General features: G+C 52.7%; 2 protein-coding genes and 2 non-coding genes across 11 annotated transcripts in view; all 4 read left to right on the top strand.

Annotated features, from left to right (window-relative positions):
* The window catches only part of Trpm2 (transient receptor potential cation channel subfamily M member 2), a 47,101-nt gene extending 39,098 nt beyond the window's left edge, over positions 1-8,003 (top strand). For all 8 annotated transcript variants that reach the window (XM_057794558.1, XM_057794557.1, XM_057794561.1 and 5 more), the window contains 7 exons: positions 457-533; positions 786-887; positions 3,427-3,513; positions 4,277-4,382; positions 5,530-5,631; positions 6,798-6,914; positions 7,127-8,003. In XM_057794558.1, coding sequence (XP_057650541.1) covers positions 457-533; positions 786-887; positions 3,427-3,513; positions 4,277-4,382; positions 5,530-5,631; positions 6,798-6,914; positions 7,127-7,273 — 738 coding nt within the window. In that variant the 3' untranslated portion in view covers positions 7,274-8,003. The remainder of the gene's footprint in view (positions 1-456; positions 534-785; positions 888-3,426; positions 3,514-4,276; positions 4,383-5,529; positions 5,632-6,797; positions 6,915-7,126) is intronic.
* Positions 4,336-4,394, top strand: LOC130862491 (Z6 small nucleolar RNA). Its single transcript, XR_009055658.1, has one exon. It is a non-coding gene; the product is annotated as a Z6 small nucleolar RNA (small nucleolar RNA).
* LOC130862492 (Z6 small nucleolar RNA) lies at positions 5,498-5,573 on the top strand. The gene has a single exon (XR_009055659.1). It is a non-coding gene; the product is annotated as a Z6 small nucleolar RNA (small nucleolar RNA).
* Positions 8,004-13,785: 5,782 nt separating the features above from the next.
* Positions 13,786-18,404, top strand: Lrrc3 (leucine rich repeat containing 3). The gene is made up of 2 exons (XM_057794563.1): positions 13,786-13,931; positions 14,580-18,404. The coding sequence occupies exon 2, from the start codon at positions 14,711-14,713 to the stop codon at positions 15,464-15,466; it is 756 nt and encodes a 251-aa protein (XP_057650546.1). The 5' UTR covers positions 13,786-13,931; positions 14,580-14,710; the 3' UTR covers positions 15,467-18,404.
* Positions 18,405-19,352: the final 948 nt, after the last annotated feature.

Raw genomic sequence — 19,352 nt, 5'->3', positions numbered from 1 at the left:
CAACTACTACCACCTTTTTGAGCGCGGGGCAAAAAGAGAAACCCATGCACAGAGATAACGGCACTGGGGAGTTCACCTGCTTGCCATTGCAACCCCAAAGGTTTCTCTCAGTTCTTCTGGAACATTCATTCTAGCCTAAAGCTCCCTTCTTGCTTTCTCGTCTGTATGGAGTTTTTAGTTTTCCTCTAGGGACCCATGCAGTCCTGGTCCCACCCCTGGAAGGTTTTAGATCACCCATCGCAGTGCTCGCTGCAATGGGATGATCCCATTGGAGAACTCATCTGGAACTCTTCCTTAGCTCCCCAATGCGGGGAGATGCCCATGCACACTTGGGGAGGGCATTTGGTCCTGATTGGGTAGTGGCCTTGGCTGTAGATGCTCTTGGACCAATTGTAGCACCCAGGCCTCGCCTGGGAAAGGAACAAAACCCCGAGGAACCTACTTGCTTTGTTGCAGGCGGAGTTTCTGATCTACGACCCCCCATTTTACACAGCTGAGAAGAAGGACATGGCCCTCACAGACCCTGTGGGAGAGTGAGTGGCCCCTCCTCCAGAGCAACCCTAGAATTTACCTGGAGCAGGCCCAGGCAGGCTCTGCCTCATCTGCCCCAGGGCAGCCCTTTCTGTCCTGGGCACAACTCATCCTGACAATGGACATGACTTGTGGCCAGAGGTCCCTTTCAAAGGAAAGGCCTGTGGCCACTGAATTTGAGTCACCGAGTTCCTGTCCCTTTGCTCTGCCATAACCTTGCTCCTATTGGGACATGTCCTCTTCCTTTCCCCCAGCATGGCAGAGCCCCTGTCTAAGATCAGCTACAACATCGTGGATGGACCAACGGACCGTCGCAGCTTCCATGGAGCCTATGTGGTCCAGTACGGGCTGCCCTTGTGAGTATGCCCAACCTTAGCTGGCATTCGTAAGCTGGCCTTTGGGGTGAATTCATCTGAGCAAGCTGGCATTTCTTTCTGATAAAAGCCAACAAGAGAAAAGGAGACTTAACTTGTGTCATTGAGAAGGCTCCTGGATCTACCCTAGCTGGGTACCAGGTATGTGGGTCTTTTGGTACCTGGGGACTTTGTCTCATGCGTGATAAAGCGGGAATCACAGCCAAGCATAAGGAAGGCACTCTGCTGCCAGGTAGGCCCACATTAGGGATGGTAACTGTGCCCAGCATCTGTGACTGGCCCTTTACGTGAAGATGGCAAGAGACCCATAACACCACTGTGCTTCCAGATGTAGGATGTGGCCAGCAGGGGGAGCAGTGGAGCAGAGGATGCTCTGGGGCCTGAGGGGAGGAGGAGGCAGGCTGGTTTTGGAGAATGAACAGAGACTGGGCTGTTGTCCCTGGAGCCAGAGGTGGGAGCATCAGGGGAAAGGTAACATGAAATAGGCCAGGGCTCTAGCCTGGGTGTCATGATGGATGGGGGAAGAGTGCTTAGGAAGGAATGTCAGTTGTGGGATGAATGACCACAAGGGAGAAGGAGCAATGCTGAGGTGACAGGTACATCCCTGTTGTTACGACAGCTGTGTAGAAACAGATGAGCAGGAGGGACCTGATAGGGCTCTGGGTGGTCCTGTGTTTGTGCACAGGTAGGGCAGAGGCGTTGGGTGTCACTTGTTAACTTACTCTTGGTTGGACTGACTGGTCAGTGATCCTCCTGTCTCTGCGAGCACACCGTGCTCCACACTGACCTTATTTTACACGAATTTCGAGGATTTGAACTTAGGTCCTCAAGCTTGTATGGGCAACACTTTGCCTACTGAGTCATCTCCCAGCCCCAATACTTTTTATATAATAGCATACTTACATAGTTAGGACTCGAACTGCCTTTTAAATTATATTTCCCTGGCCATAGTTTCCGTCCGTGAACTCATTGGCTACGTCTGTTTTATGTTGCCCCTAATAGAAATCCGGAGACTAAGTAGGTTATGAAAAGAAAGGTTTTTTTTTTTTTTTTGGCTCACGGTTCTGGCCCAGTGTCAAGGGCTCGCATCCAAGGATGCATCTTTGGTGATGGAGGCAGAGGAGGTGCAGGATGTCACACAGCTAGGACCGTCTGCGAGAGCAGTCACTTCCTGAAGGCCCCACCTGCCCCCAGTGCCCCATGCATCTAACCACAGGGCAGATCTGACGTGAGCTTTGGTGGGGATAAGCGCAGATCATAAGGAAGCATTAGTCTCTTTTCTTCACAGTAGTGTTTGAAGCGAGTGTTTCTCACTGAACCACACAGCTGAAGTGTGGGGTGGGGGAGGCCCATCCAAGGCGGAGGAGGTGCTGGGCCCATCAGCTTTCCATCATTACAAAACCCCTAGGACAGCCATCTGAGAAACAAAGAACTGTCACGGTGGGCTCGTCTAGAAGCTTTTAGTACAGACTCAAGTTGGCTCTGGTGGCCCTGTGGGGGGGCGTAACCCCACCATGGCAGGATGTGTGGAGAGTGCTACCTACCTTATGACTGGGAAGCAAAAGAGGGAAAGGAAGCTGGGGCTCCTTTGCCACCTTAAAGAACATCCCAATGACCTAAAGCATCCCACCAGCCTCACCTTCAAAGAGCTCCACCTCCCAAGAGCTCCATGCTGGTACCAACCCACTGGGTGGTGTGGGAACCTCAGCTGAGCGATTAGAGATAGGGGAGGGGAGGGAAGGGAGGGAGGGCGTCAGGGAGCACTAGGAGCTGTGGAAGGAAGCAGAGCCCATCTACAGGACGACTCCTGGCAAGTGGCAAATCTGGAGTGGTGGGCTGAGAGGGTCCTATGTGGTGGTGGCTGCGCCTGTCCTGTGTCTCCCCATTTGTGTTGAAGTCACGAGACCCACCAATTTTTTTTTTTTTTTTTTGGTTTTTTCGAGACAGGGTTTCTCTGTGGCTTTGGAGCCTGTCCTGGAACTAGCTCTTGTAGGCCAGGTTGGCCTCGAACTCACAGAGATCCACCTGCCTCTGCCTCCCGAGTGCTGGGATTAAAGGCGTGCGCCACCACCGCCCGGCGAGACCCACCAATTCTTAGACCTGATTTGGAACAGAGTCTGGTGGAGTGAGAGGAGGGGAGAGGGGGTCCTAGCGCAATGAGAGGCACCTGCACTGCCTGCAATTAGCACTCTGTGCTCCTGGGGTACAGTGAGTCCGTGTATCCACAGTCTGGTCCCCGTCATTTGTGGCCACAGCCACTGGACATAGGCCTCTGAGTTTTTAACCCTAGCTATGGAGGAGGGCTGGCCATGGTGGTTGCACACTGATCAGAAGCTTTGGCTTTACCCTCTGGAGATCTCAGCGGGGCCAGGACAGGTAGGCAGGAGCTGGCACACCATCCCTGCCATGCCCATCGTGACTCGGCCCCACCTGCCCATGTCCCCTACCCAGTTTCCCTCCTAACACTGTCCTAATCTCTCGCTATCAAGTATAGTGGCTAAGTTAATCCTTTCTAACCTAGGAACCCCATGGGCCGTACGGGGTTGCGTGGACGCGGGAGCCTCAGCTGGTTTGGACCCAACCACACCCTGCAGCCGGTGGTTACTCGGTGAGCCCTATGTCTGACATCTATGCCTTGGTTCCAAAGATACCCCAACCCCATGTGTTCTGAGGGTCTAGAGAATGGTCTTGGTGCTTGATACTCAGTGGAAGCCTGTGGAAAAACACAAGACACATACCCTGCACCCAAACGTCTTTGAGAAAGCTCAGGCTACCTTTTCTCCCCTGAAGGCTGCATACATTTCTTAACGTACCCCCTTAGCCCTACTACAGGGCTGATCAAAACTGTCTCGAGCCTCTACTAAAAGTTATAGAAATGACAAAACCCACCCACGATCCTATTGAAATGTTAAGATTGCGAAGTTTTCCTACCAGGGGATGCGCCCCATCCACACTCTTACACAGCTTTGCCCCCACACCCACGTGTGCCACCCTCAGGCCTTTTAACAGTGTGATGTTTCCAACCCTGGGTCCCCCTACCTTCTGGACAGGTGCTGTCTGGCTGCACTTGGGGAATCTCTTGGGGGTCCTAGCCTATGTTTCACTGAAGCCCAGCAAGGCACTAGGGTCTCAGGGACAGAGAGCTGTGGCCTTGAGGAAAGACTTTCCCCCTGTGTCTTCTGTCTCTACTCTGCCTTGGGATTAAGTGCTTAGGGAAGAAGATGGGGAGGGGCCAACAGAGGGGAGAGAAGAATGGGGGGTGGAGGTGGGAGTATTGGCTGTGGGGGATGCTGCCTCCAGGCCCAGCCAGTCCCTGCCAGCTGCTCTGCACAGGGTGCCCGTGCAGAGTGTAAGTGGATTCCCCCATACAGGTGGAAGAGGAACCAAGGTGGAGCCATCTGCCGGAAGAGTGTCAGGAAGATGCTGGAGGTGCTGGTGATGAAGCTGCCTCACTCCGAGCACTGGGCCTTGCCTGGGGTAAGCCAGGCACCTCATCTGTCCATCCCACTCACTGCGTGTATACTAGCCACCCACAGTCACTGGCAGGGACAGTCCCAGCCTCCCATCGCCCTGGATGGGCTGATATGGTAACGTGCTTCTTGAGAGCTCCCTCCCAGGCTTCCCCACAGGCTCACATCCCAGGCCAGGCTTCCTGGGGTGGCAGAGCTCAGTACTGGGACAGCTTAGTGCTGGCTTAGATGTGGATTGCTCTCCCTCTCTAGATTCTGAGTTGAGCCCTAAAGGCAGAAGGGTGCTATTTAAGGATTAATGGTGGGTTGGCACAGGAACTAATACTGGCTGTAGGACTGAAGGTGAGAGACCCTTTTGTAATGACAGAATTGGGGTACAGAGGCCCAGGCCATTCATACCAGTGTGACTCCATTTTTTTCCCCCAGATCAGCTTGTCCTGCTCCCAACACCTCCAGGTTCAGATTATAGCAGGGGTCAGAGAGCCTTGTCCTGTCAGGAGAACCAAGTCTAGCCTGGCCCTGGCTGTGGTACACAGCAAATGTGATGCAGTTCATCTGTCAATGCACCTCCTCTGTCCCTGTTCCCTGGGTCTGTGGTTTTTTTCCAACTCAACTGCTGTCCTGCCCTTAAGACATCTGTCTATCCCATGGCTCAGAGGTTGCCTTGGTAGGAGAACATGTCCCTGTAGTGACTTGGAACAGTGATGTCAACCAGGGTCCTCGAGCTAGAAGGTGAATTACAGAACTAGGGCAGTATCTGGGCTTTCTGGGCGCTGAGAGCCTAGCAACAGGGACCAGGCAGAGGGGCCTGAGGACAGGCAGGCAAACAATTTGGATATGATACCTGCCCGGCTCTGGTGCTGGAAAGTGGTGGGAGGGCTCAATTGCCTTCATGGAGTCACAGTGGCTGTCCCTGCCCTCTTTAGCCCCACGCTCCTGCTCAGGCTGTGGATTGATGACGCGGATGGTGGGTCTGGGCAGTGTCACACAGCCAGAGAGCTGATTCTAGACTGACAGATACTGCTGCCTTCAGCTTTTCAGGGGGCTGGCTGGCTGCCTACACCGGGCAGGTGGCCAGAAGAGATGGGTTCCTGGGTTGCCCAGGATCCATCTTGCATGCCTTGTTCACTGGCCTTCACCTCTTCTCTGCTCAGGGCTCTCGGGAGCCAGGGGAGATGCTGCCACGGAAGCTGAAACGTGTCCTCCGGCAAGAGTTCTGGGTGCCCTTCGAGACCTTGCTGGTGCAAGGTACAGAGGTAGGGCCCACTTCCTGTGCATGGATTCCTGTGTGTTGAGCTCCTGTGCTGAGCCCCTGCATGTCAATCAACGCCATCCTGGATCCTTAGGCAGGGCTCGGATGCTTACTTCTTTATAGGACCCTCCACCTGCCCCCCTGCAGCCAGACTCTCTACACACAGATATGCACGTTCCTAATGGACGTGGGCCATGAGCAGCCTACGACCTGCTTTTTCTCAGCAGCTGAGATGCTGTGTTTAAGTCCAGATTTGTAAATTCATCTCCCTGTTTGTCAGGACCAACGTATTCCTGCATATACTGTGATCGATCTCAGCAGCCCTCTGGGGGTGGTCCAGCTGTTCTGTGTCTTAGAGAAACAATGGTGGTGGCTGGTGAAGCCCACTGTTTCCTAGAAGCCACACAATTTTGAATGGTGTCATCGGCACAGTGCACTGGACACCACTGCCTTTTCTCTTATAATTTAAGTTCTTCTCTTAGCAGAGTAAAATTCATACAACGTGAATCTGGAGGGACTCCATGGATAAACAGGGACACACCCTGCAACACGGCTGGAACGCCAGCATCCCACCCTCTTTGAGAAAACCTGGGCTATCCCCCTTCCCACAGGGGCTGTTTAAGTTTCCTGGGCTCTCTCCTTAGCCCCACCAGGGGGCTGACAGAGACTTAGTCTAGAATGAACAATTCCCTCACACTGATAAACTAACACTCTGTGACCACCATCCCTATCTAGTCCCAACATGTCTCGTTACCCCAAAGAAGCGCTCATGCCCTGGGGTGGCCATCTGCCTTTATCTCTAGGATTGCTGGTCTGAACTCTCGTTTTGAAGGGGATGCGTGGCAGTGACCTCCGCTGTCTGGGTTCTCAAACAGGATCCTTGAGATGAGGACTCTGATCCTCAGTACAGGCAGTCAGGTCCTATGCTTGACTTGGGCCAGAGCCCAGTCGTGGGGTCAGGAGGCTGTGGGGCCTGAGACTGGCCAGGGAGAAAGCATGTAGCAGGCAGCCTCAAGCAGGGTGGTAGGTCAGGGGGTTGAACAGCCAGTCAGCCATGTGCAGACCCTGGCTCGGGAGGCCTTCCCTGTGGATCTGAGCTCTTCCACCATGGCCTGGGGAGTCAGGACCCCATAACTGGCTCAGATAGCTCACTCCTGTACTGGCCCGCAGGTGTATAAAGGGTATGTGGATGACCCAAGGAACACAGACAATGCCTGGATTGAGACGGTGGCTGTCAGCATCCATTTCCAGGGTCAGAACGATGTGGAGCTGAAGAGGCTGGAAGAGGTATGAGCCTGGCCTCTGAGTAAGGCCACATCTCCTTAACTCACTTTGATCTACGGGTCCCAACAGGGCCACCAGCTTAGGTACCCAGAGCAGGCGATCTCACGTCATACAGTGAGCTGGCTATGGGCGGGAGGTAATCTTGTAGGCTGCCTTGGTCCCCGCAGCCTGAGGATTCAGGTTGCTGGGTGGACATAGGCTGTTTGTCCTTGCAGAACCTGCACACCCACGATCCAAAGGCATCAAGCTGCGGCCTGCAGATGTCTACTGAATGGCAGGTGGTGGACAGGCGCATCCCCGTGTACGCAAACCACAAGACCATCCTCCAAAAGGTGGCCACGCTGTTTGGAGCTCACTTCTGACTGTTGGTTCTGGTGGAAGCTTCAGGGGCAGGAGTGGCTATCCACCAATGCCCCCCAACACTTGGACTGCTTTATCTTGGTCTGACTGGCAGGTTAGGGTACTGGGTTGGGGTGGTAGGTTGTGGTGCTGGGTTGAGTGACCACGGGGATCTTAACAAGTCCCCAGAAGTGGTGTACTGAAAGTCACCTCTGCTACAAGAAGACAGCATGAAGACAGAAGTACATTTAGTGGCTCCTGGTGCCCATGTCCTCAGGTGCCATGCCTTGACTTGGGCTTTATGGGGCTCTGTCCAGCAAGATGCTGCCACTACCCATAATCCTGGCTGGAAGTACTACCTCTGGGGCAGGCACTGTCCCCTAGAGAGACCTTGGTCCTCATTGTGGGAGCCTTCCGTCCCAGGCAGAAGGTAGATAGAGGCTGAGCCTCTTTCAGGAAAAGACAGTAACCTCATGACTCCTGGCCAGTGCTGGGTCACAGGCATTGGGGGAGGCAGTGAGGACTTTGAGCTGGATGACTGCCATCCCTGGACTTCAGAAGTGCTCTTCTGGAAGCACTCAAACAGAGCATCCCCTAGCTCCAGCTGACCTGCTGGCTACAGAAGGTACTAGAAGAAGACAAGGCATCGTGTCATAGCCTCTAGAGGAATGTACCATTGGGAATTGGGAATGTTAAGCTTTCTCTGACAGGTGGCCTATGACTCAGGGATTGGTACTGGCTATGAGATCAACTCTACAGCCAGGGTAGGGGTGGGCGATGTTGGGGTTTAATGGGATGGGACAATAAAAAAGTGGGTATGATCAATCTATCTAAAAAGGTAGTCTTGGAGAGTTCAGGACTCAACTTGCACCACCATGAACAGAAGAAAGCTCTGGGGTGGCCAGGGCCTGCTCCAGTGGACCTGGGGGCACATCCTGAGCTGCTCTGAGCCAGTGGAGGCAGCCTGGTTCCCAGGAATGAAGCCTGGATGCCCAAAGGGATGTGATCTGATTGAGGGTCTCTGGGAAGTGACAGGTAGCCCAGCAAGGGTTGCTGTGTGACTCCCTGGAAGCTGGGAGGACACAGTCCTAGGAGGTTGTCCAGTTCAGGCTTCAAAGCAAGGCAGAAAGCCAGGAATTCTAGAGGATTCAGGAAGCCCTCGAGATCCAGGAATCCTAAGAGATCTAGGAATTCTGGGAGAAACAAGGATTCCAGTGGTACAGCAGGCTCTGTACAGTTGAGAAAGACTATCTTAAAGACAATTGGCTCTGCTCTGACTGGCTTCGTCACTCCTTGGCCACCCTGTGTCCTAGAACTGAGTCACCACATGTGCTGATATTACAATGGGAAAGCCATGGGTGTGGGGCGAGCATATCGGAGCAAAGCAAGCCTATCACATGTCCATTAGCTGAGAGACGCAGGTCATTTTTTCCTTCAAGGGTACCTCCACAATGACAACACCTCCCCTCCCATTGAGTCCCACCTCCTGAAGGTTCAAGCACCTTCCAGCAGTACCATGTTAGGGACCAAGCCTCCAACATTCAAGTTGTGAACCCACATACCTAGGTCCAAGAAGGCACGAGATGAGGAAACCCAGGAGATGAGAAAGCAAAGATGCATTGAGAGATTGTATGGAACCCTTCTTTCTCCCAGCTGTCCTTTAAAACAAGACAGCAATGCCAGGAGACCCAGACCAAACAGCTGCAGTCTAGCTGAAATGCTGATGCAGTTTCTCTGAATTCCCCATAGCCATCTTTGTCTTTGGGTCCCATCACACTGAGATAGACCAGGTGTCACCGACTTCTTAGCTTCCTCTACCTGCAGCAGTGACTCAGACTTCTGCTGTCTGTAGTGATCTTTTCACTGTTGAGCATCCTGTTGTTCTGGACAGTGTATTTGGTTTGAGTATGTCTGCTGTCTGCTCACAGCTGCATGAGGGGACTTACTGGGTAGGACATCACCAGAGCAGGGCTGTACCCTTCTCAAAGGGTAACTACTGTCTTTTTGATCACTAAAGATACGCACCCAGTGTGATGACTAATTATTGTAAACTTGGCTGGAGTTAGAATCATCTAGAAGATGGGAGAACACCTCTAGACAAATCCCGTGAGAGTATTTCTAGAGGAGTTTAACTGAGGCAGGAAGACCCAGCCCAGGGTATAGGTTGAATAAAAGAGGAAAAGGGAAAAAGGCAGCTGAATACCACCATTCAGTCATTTTGCTTCCTAGTCCTCCAAGATGGGAGTAAGCAAGTCTTGAACAAATCCTGCCTTCTGGGCTATGGATGGACGCATGCTGCCATACCTTCCCCACGAGGAGGACAGCCTCAAACTGTTAACCAGAATAAATCCTCCTATCAGTTGCTTGTCACATTGTTCCCCAATGAGAAGAACAACCAGCACACTCGGCCACATAGACGGCGCTTTCTCTGCTGTAGAGTTATCAGTTTTCCCTTTGGATTTGATTGGTTTTGAGAGGTGCATCAACACTGTGGGACCCTGAAGGAAGTGGCTTGAAATAGAAAACCATACTATGTGAAGAGGAAGACAGAAGGGGACATCCTACCTAACTTGACCAAAAGGAAGCAGGCATGGCTGTATTAACGGCATACAAGGGGGATTTCCAGGAATACACAGCCAATTCACAGTGATAATAGGGTCAGTTAGTCAAGAATACACATGGTCAGAACATAAGGGTTCAAAATGAGCAAAACAAACGTTGGCGGGGCTGGGGAGATGGCTCAGTTGGTAACACGCTTGCGCTACAAGCATGAGAAACTGGGTTTAGATTCCCAGCACCCATGTCAAATGAGTCAGCACAGCATCTTGTACCTGTAACTCAGTGCTGGGAAGATGAGATAGGGGGATTGCTGGGGCTTGCTGACCAGCTGGACTAGCCAAACTGGTGAGCACTGGATTAAGTGAGAGACATTGTCTCAAAAACTAAGGTGGAGACTGAGGAAGACACTCAACATCAACTTCCAGTCTACACCTGTATACACTTGTGTCCACACACACATTCATACATATACTACATACACACACATACATACATATACACATACATACATACACACACATGAAAAGCTGCCTAATTTACAATTTTTTTTTTGATTTTCAAGACAGGGTTTCTCTGTAGTTTTTGGTGCCTGTCCTAGAACTAGTTCTTGTAGAACAGGCTGGCCTTGAACTCAGAGATCCGAAGCCTCTGCCTCCAAGTGCTGAGATTAAAGGCGTATGCCACCACCACCCGGCTAATTTACAATTTTTTAAAATTTATTTCTTGGCCGGGCGGTAGTGGCGCACGCCTTTAATCCCAGCACTTGGGAGGCAGAGGCAGGCGGATCTCTGTGAGTTCGAGACCAGCCTGGTCTACAAGAGCTAGTTCCAGGACAGGCTCCAAAACCACAGAGAAACACTGTCTCGAAAAAAAACAAACAAAAAATATTTCTTAACATTTTGTTTTAGCTGGGAAGTGGTACACACCTTTAATACCAGCACTAGGGAAGCAGAGGCAGGCAGATCTATGAGTTCAAGGCTAACTTGCTCTACCAAGCAAGTTCCAGAATAGCCAGGAAAAGAAACCCTGTCTTGAAAAAAACCAACCAAACCAAACCAAACCATTTTATTTTTGTGCTATGTGTGTGTGCATGTGTGTGTGCACCACAGCACACGTGGAGGCCAGAGGATGACTCTGTAGAGTCAGTTCTCTCTACTTTTGGGGGATTCTGGGAACTGAACTCAGGCCATCAGGCTTCAGTAGGTGCCTTCACCAACTGGGCCATCATGATGACCCTAATCTCCAATTACATCATGATGACCCTAATCTCCAATTACATCATGATGATGTAATTACAACTAGGGAACAATCCCGGCACTTCAGTAACTTTCAGAGCAAGCGGGCGAGTTGGTAATTCCAGAAGCTTCTCTGTAACATAGCCATCAGCTTCCATCCCACAGACACAGAACACACCTCAGACTGCATGCAAGCCATCTCCAGATTCTGGACCATAAATGGGTCTCAGTAAAATTAAGAGGACCTGAAGCATAGACTCTATCCTCTGACAATGGATCTAATTAAATTAGTAATGATAGAAAGATTGCTGGAAATTTTCCAAACATCTGGAATTTGAATGACATACTGTTAAACGCGTGAATCAAGTAAGAAATAGAGAGGCTGATGAGATGCCAAGCCTGAGGACCCAGGTGTGATTCCTAGGATCTCACAGTGGAAAGAGACCCTGCTTCTCTAAGCTGTTCTCTGACCTCCACACACTTGGGTGGCATTTGCCTGATCATGCAAACACAAAATAAATATTCATTTAAAAAAGTAGAATGAAAGGTTATAGAGTATTTAAAACTTGATGATAATAAAAAATATTCCAGGTTCTGGGGAGCAACTGGAACAGGATGAGATGGGGGCACCTCTGCTGGAAAGGGAAGCAGAGTCTGGGAGCTCGGCCTCTAGTTGAGGAAACTAGAAAGGGAAGAGGCGGCTAAACACATGTGAGCAAAGGCCAGAAGAAAGTTCAGAGCGCGAGTCAACAGTGGAGAAGCCACTTAAACCAAAAATTGTTCCAAGTTGATTAACCAGTACGTGTCTGTCCTGAATTATCAGAGAGGAAGTGCAGGGCACTGGAGAAGTCAGTCATGAGAGCAGTGCCAATCCAGCACATTTCATGGACACTGGAAGGGTTATAGGACCGTGAAAAGGTTAAAGGTATTATGAACTCATTTATGCGACAGCTCGGACAAGATGGAAACTTCCTTGAGGGATAGAAAACATCAGGCTAAGGCGAAAAACTCGGCACTTGTAAATGTGCTAAATAATTCTACTGCATACAAAGACGATGACATCATGAGTAAGGGTGCTTTATCCCCAAACAGAGGCCACTTTAACACTTGAAGATCAGTTGCTATAATCCCATGTTACCAGACTTGTGAAAACAAAATCCAACATACACTTCTGCTTAAAAAGATATTCTCAGAAAACCAGAGAAAGGACTGTCCTCTCTACATGCAAAAAAAAAAAGTGTCCATATCTCATGTCTCACACCGTGCACCCAGATCAGCTCCAAGCCCAGACTCACATGCAAATCTGGACACCTGTAAACTTTATCTCAGGCAAAGACATCTTACATACATATAACACCCCAAATCATAATCCTCCAAAGAAAGAAAATCGCTGTTAGACTCCCTCAAAATTAAAAACCAGCTGTGGGAAAAACTGTCAAGAGAATGGAGAGACAGTCCGCATAAACTGAGGAACAACGTTTACAAACCATGCGTCTGAGATGGGGGTTTCCAAAGAACTCTCACAACTCAAAAGGAAGGAAAACAAACAGCTAGAAGACAAGCCACGGAGCGGACAGGAAACAGCAGAGCACAGACCCACGCCACAGGTCAAGCCGCCACTCCACACCCAGAGTGTCTCTGATGACAGCTACTGACCCATCAGGGACCATTGGCCGTGTGTCTGTGTTGTCAGTGGGGTGTGACATGAAACCAGAAGTCAAACACTGCTCATATTCATCAAGACTGCTGCACCCTGCTTCCATTGCCCTTCCGTTACAGTCCCAGATCAAAATCCAGCTGAACAGGTGAGCAGACACAGAAACCGGCACACTGGACCTAGGAACCACCCCGAGAGTCAGTGTGGTGAGCCTCAAAATAAGGAGAACCTATGTGATAGGAGGCCATTTATAGACGTCGTGAGAAACGCTTACTCCACTGTCCAAGGAAAGCAGGTGACAAGGAGAGACTGGGGTCCTCCTGAGGCCGGTAGTGATAGGGTCGGAGCTGAAGATCAGGTCCCAGGTCGGCGCCCCTGTCCACCTTCCTAGGGTGCCACCACTTTGGATCTGGGATGAGAGACGTCCATCAGGTGGTGAGGACGCTCAGGGCCGGGCTTGGCCACGTGGCACGCCTCGGACACTCCGCTTACCAATGCCCTAGAAAACCGACAGCTAAACCCTCCCATGCCATCTCAGGCCCTGCCCAGACTCCGCCCCTGCCAGGTCAGTTTAAATACCAGACCTCGTCCCTCACACGGAACTCCGCCCACAACCCTGCGCACCCTTCCCTCAGTCTCCACTCTTTATGTTCTGGTCCCATCTTCTATCGTTTTTTCTGAACTCCGTTCAGCCTTTCCTTATTCAATCCTCACCCCCTACCCAGATCCTTCCACTTAAGGCTTTAGCTCTCATCAAACAGAACTCTCCCCTACCCAGCCCCTCCTCCAACAGGCCCCTCCCATCGATCAAGGACCGCCCCTCAGAGACCACGCCCCTCAACACTCAGACCACGCCCTTACCTGACACTTCTCACCCACAACAGGCTCCGCCCTATCCCCCCCCCCCCATGCACACAACACCAACACCCCTGTCTGGACACCTTCTCACCGGCCCCACCCCTATAGCAAGGCCCCTCTCCGCCGACCCCTCCCCTCAAGGCCCCGCCCCAACCACACAAAACCCCACCCCTCTGGCCTCACCCCTCTTATTCCAGACCCTGCCGCCACGCTGCCCCTCCTCTTGCCGGCCCCTCCCCTCCTTCCCTGGCTTGCCAGCCTCTTCCCTCTACTGGCCGCTGGATGGGCGCGGGTCGGGTCGCTGCGGTGCTGGGAGGGCTTTGGTCGGGCTCCGGGAAGCTCGGAAGGCTCAGATCAGCCACGGCCGCTCAGGTAAAGCCCCTACCCTATCCGCCCGCGTGGCTTCCCATCCGCGGAGCTCCGGTGTCCCGGCCCTGCCACCCTGCTCTCTGTCGCCGCTCCCCGCTCAGCCTGGCCACACGCAGGGGGCTGCTTTTCCTTTCCGCTGCCCCCAGCGCCGCGGGCTTGGAGCTGCTGCCTGGGGGCGCCCGGCGAGCTCTACTGATGACCGCAGTCTTTAAGGTGTCACAGGTAGCAGAGTGCTCAGGGACAAATGGGCCAGGCGGGCGCAAGCGGCCACCTGCCCCTCCCGACCTGGCTGGCATAGATCGGGAGGGAAGCCCTCCGCCAGCACTTGCCTGGAGTTGGGGGAGGGGAGAGAGAGATGGATCTGTGGGCCTACGCCCAGACTTGGGTCCCCAGCTATGAGTGAGTGACCAGGGGTAGGGCCGGTTTCCAGCTAGCGGTTAGCCCTAGTCGTCTTTTTTAGCTGGGAGATGCTTCTCTGGGTGGCCTTGGGAATCTTCCAGAGTAAGTTACAAGCAGGTATGTTTGATAGCCTGCAACCCTGACTCAAACCTGGTGAGTCCATGACGCCTTTCCTCCCTGGTTCTGTCCTCCCAGATGGACGGTAATGGGCAGTGTTAGTCACCCTGACCTCTCTTTCTCTTTTTCTTGTAGACCTGTGACCATTAGGCTCTTCTGTAAGTGAGGACACAGAGTTTGTGTTGGATGACTGCCTGCAACACTGAGGAGGACACTCACTGGCAAATCCCAGTAGAGAAGCGCTACCTGGGTCAGGTGGAGACAAGATGGGCCCCAGGGGCAGGCAGAGCCCCTCGCAGGGGTCTTGTTTCTTCATCCTCTTCTGCTTGCGCTTAGGTGCCTCCTGCCCACAGGCCTGCCAGTGCCCTGACCATGCTGGGGCTGTGGCTGTCCACTGCAGTTCAAGAGGTCTGCAGGAGATCCCTAGAGACATCCCAGCGGACACGGTGCTCCTGAAGCTAGACGCCAACAGAATCTCCCGAGTCCCCAACGGAGCCTTCCAGAACCTGCCCCAGCTGAGGGAGCTGGACCTGTCCCATAATGCCATCGAGGCCATAGGGCCTGCAGCCTTCTCAGGTCTGGCTGGAGGCCTGCGGCTTCTGGATCTATCCCACAATCGCATCCGAAGAATTCCAAAGGACGCACTGGGCAAGTTGAGTGCCAAGATCCGCCTGTCCCACAATCCACTGCACTGTGAGTGTGCCCTGCAGGAGGCCCTGTGGGAGCTGAAACTGGACCCTGACTCTGTGGATGAAATTGCCTGCCACACCTCGGCTCAGGAGCAGTTCGTGGGGAAGCCACTGATCCAGGTCTTGGACTCAGGCGCGAGCTTTTGCAGTACCCACCGGAAGACCACCGATGTGGCCATGCTGGTCACTATGTTCTGCTGGTTCACCATGGTGATCGCCTATGTGGTGTACTACGTGCGCCACAACCAGGAGGATGCCAGACGACACCTGGAGTACCTGAAGTCCCTGCCTAGCGCACCAGTCTCCAAGGATCCTCTCAGCCCTGTGCCCTAGCGTCTGCCTCCGGCGGGCACTGAGCCTGGCTGCCCTGGTTTCAGCACCAGGTGGAGGTGATGGTGCTCTTGTGTTCCCAGGGAGGTGCATTCCAGCTGCTTCTGCACGGCCCCAAAAGCACTTCCATTGGCATTTGGTCCCTGCAGCCACTGCCTACCCAGTAGGGGATTTGCCCATCTTATTGGGTAGGTAAACTGAGGTTATAGGTATGGAACACTTTGCCAGAGATGGATTCAGCTGGCACCTAAACCCAGGCTGCTTGTGGTGTAGGTCTGAGACTCCTTTGATCTCTCTGCTAATCTTTTCCACGCAGTGCTGTGGGAAGTGAATATTTGCACACACAAGGATGGGGCCCTGATGGGGAGGATGGCTGCAGCTCTGTCAATCAGAGGCATCAGCAGCTTTGCTGCTGGGGAATGGCTCTCTGTTTACTCTTGCCCTCCCAGTCTATCAGAACACAGAGATGCTACCCTTTCCCAGAGCAAAGCACTGGTGATCTAGGCCTTTCGAAAGAGGTCAGTGCAAAGTCCAGCTTGCACTGACTTGTACTGACCTTTGTTCTGGGAGTGTCTGAGTTGCCCTTGTGCCAAAATTTCAGTCCCTTGAGGGGGAGAAATGGAGAAACGTGAGAAAGGTCCAGCATGGGCTTACCGTGGCAGTGCCCGCTGCCAGACAACTTATGGCCCTCCCCTGCTTCTGCCACTCCCATCTGTGCCTGGCCAGTGGAAGCCTGTCAATCACAGTGGCTCCTGTGCCTTGCTTTTCTACTGCGAATATCTAAAGCAGCTTTTTCAAAGGAGGCAGGACTGGTGTTTGAGGTTTCCATGCCAATCAACAGGATGCTGCTTTTCTCTAGCAACAAGAACTTTCTCCTTTCACCTCGCTGAAATCCCAGAGTTACTTCGTTGATCAATTTTCTTACCCTATATTACTTCATGTTCAGGGGTAGCCACCTACTTGACTAACTTCCAGTTTTATTATTTTCTATCTTTTTGTATAAGTGTTTTTATCTTAAGCTTTGTTGAGTCCTTGGGAGAAGCAAATGAGTGTAGATTGTGTGGATGCTGAGTGTCGTCAGGTCTAACCGCCTTTTCAAGCAGAAATTGACGGTGGCTTCTCTTTCTGTTGGGAAATTCTCTTGTGATCTGCAGGGACAAGGTGAGACTGTCTGGGGCCTGGCCTGGCTTGGTTTTAGCATCACTGTGGCCTACAGTTATGTCACCACAAGACATGGTACTTGGGGCCACATGACTGTCAGCTGCAGAAGTACATGAAAAAGAAATACTCATGAGCTTCCCTTACTTCTGAGTGCTCACACTTGCATGGTGGCCATGGGACCACCATGCCCAGCATGTGCAGTGTAAGTGGAGTGTTAATCTGGAGCCTTGGATGAGCTCAGATCCCGACCACCATTCCTCCACCGCACTGGGCCAAGCTACACTGTCCGCAGGGTTGCAGGGGTCAGGCCCTGGCAGGGGCGAGTAGCACCATTTCCATCCCGGTGAGAATTGGAACCATGAAGCAGCCTCCTTAGTGACCCCAGGCACTGGTGTGACTGCTGCCTGGCCCACATGGCACAGACATGACCAACATATGGTGTCCGCTTACGTGTTCAGCGGAGACAGGCACTGAGGGCAGAGTGGTCTGGACCTAGAAGGTTCTGACCGAAGGAGAAGAGGCTAAAAAGCCAGAGCTGAGGGCTTGGATTAAAGATGGGGTGCTATCCTGATACTGGGATGGTGCCCAAGGGGCCGTGTCTGTCCCGTGAGCAGGGACACCTCTAGCCTGGCAGCGACTCCGGGAGGTGCTGCTGGAGAGGATACGGCTTGCAAGCCTCTTGTTGGGTGTTGTGATGTGTGGTGCAGGGAGGGTGGCTGCTTCTAAGCTGTTGTCACAACATAGGTGGTAGCTGGGCCCCTGCAGCCCTTCCACCTGTGTCAGGGGCCTCCACTGTCCAGCAGGTCTGTCCTGTTGACATGACCATGTCAGGAAGGAGAATGGATGGAGGCTGGGTGGGGGAGGTCAGCACCCCAGAGGTCTTCTGTTGTTCTTGTCCCAGAATCACCAGTGGGCCCTTTAGATACACAGGGGTAGGATTCCTTCCCAGGCTGCTCAACTCACTGCCAGACTCAACATGCTGCCCTTAGCCTAGGACATGGCCCTACCTGGTTGTGCATCCACAGGGCTCCTGCCGGAAAGAAAAGGCAGGGGACAGTCTACTTGTATGGAGCCTGGAAGGACATGCCCCCTCCTCCTGTGAGGAGAACCCCAGAGACCCCAGTACCCTCCTGCTCATCCAAGCTTCCAACCCTACTTCTTTGGAGTCCCATCTTCCAGCCATTCCATTCCCTGTCCTTGCTTTTCCCTGCCAGGACCAGCTCATAAGATAAGGGTATGAGGCAGGGCTCCCTGATGGGAGACTTGCAGGGGGAGGGGTGCATTAAAATGTTCTTTCTCCCTGGATCCCACCTTCTTCACCATCCTTCAGTCCTTGAATGAGATGTTCTTCCTCCCCAACCCTACACAGACCCTCTAGATCCTAGACACTCTGGGTCAGCCCTGCTTCTGTACCCCTCCCCAGACTCTGGAAGGTGGGGCCTTGCCACACAAACAGAGGTGCCCAAATGTTCCTCAGGCACAGTGAGTGGTTTATGCCACATGCCTCCGTGTCGCGCCTCCATCAGTATAAACTCACCGTCCCTGGTCCCAGCCACTGGCCCTGCTGGGCATTTTCCTTCCCACTAGTCACTCATGGTTTCTAAGACACGATTCTAAACTGAGTTCCTTGGGTGGGGTCAGAGGTGGGGGATGCTAAGGCGTAGACTGAGATGTAGTGTTCTGGACCCGTGGCAGCTCTCAGCCATGCAGAAACCTGAGGATGGCTTCTGAGTTGCCTTTCCTGGAAGCCCCATCCTGAACCTGATCTGTCCCCTTCTCAGCCTCTTTTTTTTTCTGCGAACCCCCAATAAAGCTCTTTGTGCTGAAAGCCACCGACGGGGATTGTGTCTTCAACTCCGGCCGATGTCTGTCCCTCACAGCCCTGTCAGAATCTGTAGGTCCTCACAGCTGGAAGGGCATCTCCATCTGATTGTTAGAGCTGTGTCATGATGATCACTAAGTTCCCAGGAATTCTGGGAGCCAGCTTGCACCGTGGCCCCTTTCAAGCTGACCACATTGAGGCACTGCGCCAAGGACTTGGTAAACAGTACATGTCAGAATTCCGCCCTCACACCCTAAGAAATGGTCACCATTCGGCAGCACACTGCCAGCAAAGTGTCCGGTGTGGCCAGTAGCACCTGGATCGTCACAGTGCAGGTGCTCCCATGCAGTCATGCACCACCGGCTTACAAGCCACACTCTGCAATGTGCTCTCCTGCCATGGAGCCTTCCTACACCAAGTCTTTGCTCTCCAGCTTGGTTCCCAGTTAATGTGGCTGAAAGACCCCAGAGGGTTCCCATCGCCTGTCAGCCTGTCTCCCTTCCCTGCAGACTGGCTTGTCCCTCCTAGGGAACCCTCAGTGTAGGCAGATCAGGGCCCATCAGCTTCCACAGTCTACACACACACACACACGTATACGCATGCATGCATGTACCCATGCATACACATTTTCACTACATATAACCCAGGCAAACACTGACATGTTACATTCATGCTCATGCACACGTGCTCACATGCACACACTCACTTAGGGACATGCACTGTTCACTGGTACCACCTCCTTTCTCAGCACCTACACCTGCAATCCCTCGGTCCTTTCTGGTACAGTGTGTCTGTGGTACTTGGCGGGAGTGTTGTACCCCCTGCCCTCGGCCTCTAGAGACTGTTGCCTGCTCAGGGCCCTCTGTAGGAGCACCCATCCCTTACTTTTCCAGCATCCAGGGGCAG

Source organism: Chionomys nivalis, chromosome 19, assembly GCF_950005125.1.
Source record: "Chionomys nivalis chromosome 19, mChiNiv1.1, whole genome shotgun sequence".
Taxonomy (NCBI): domain Eukaryota; kingdom Metazoa; phylum Chordata; class Mammalia; order Rodentia; family Cricetidae; genus Chionomys; species Chionomys nivalis.
This window is presented reverse-complemented; position numbering and strand designations above follow the sequence as displayed.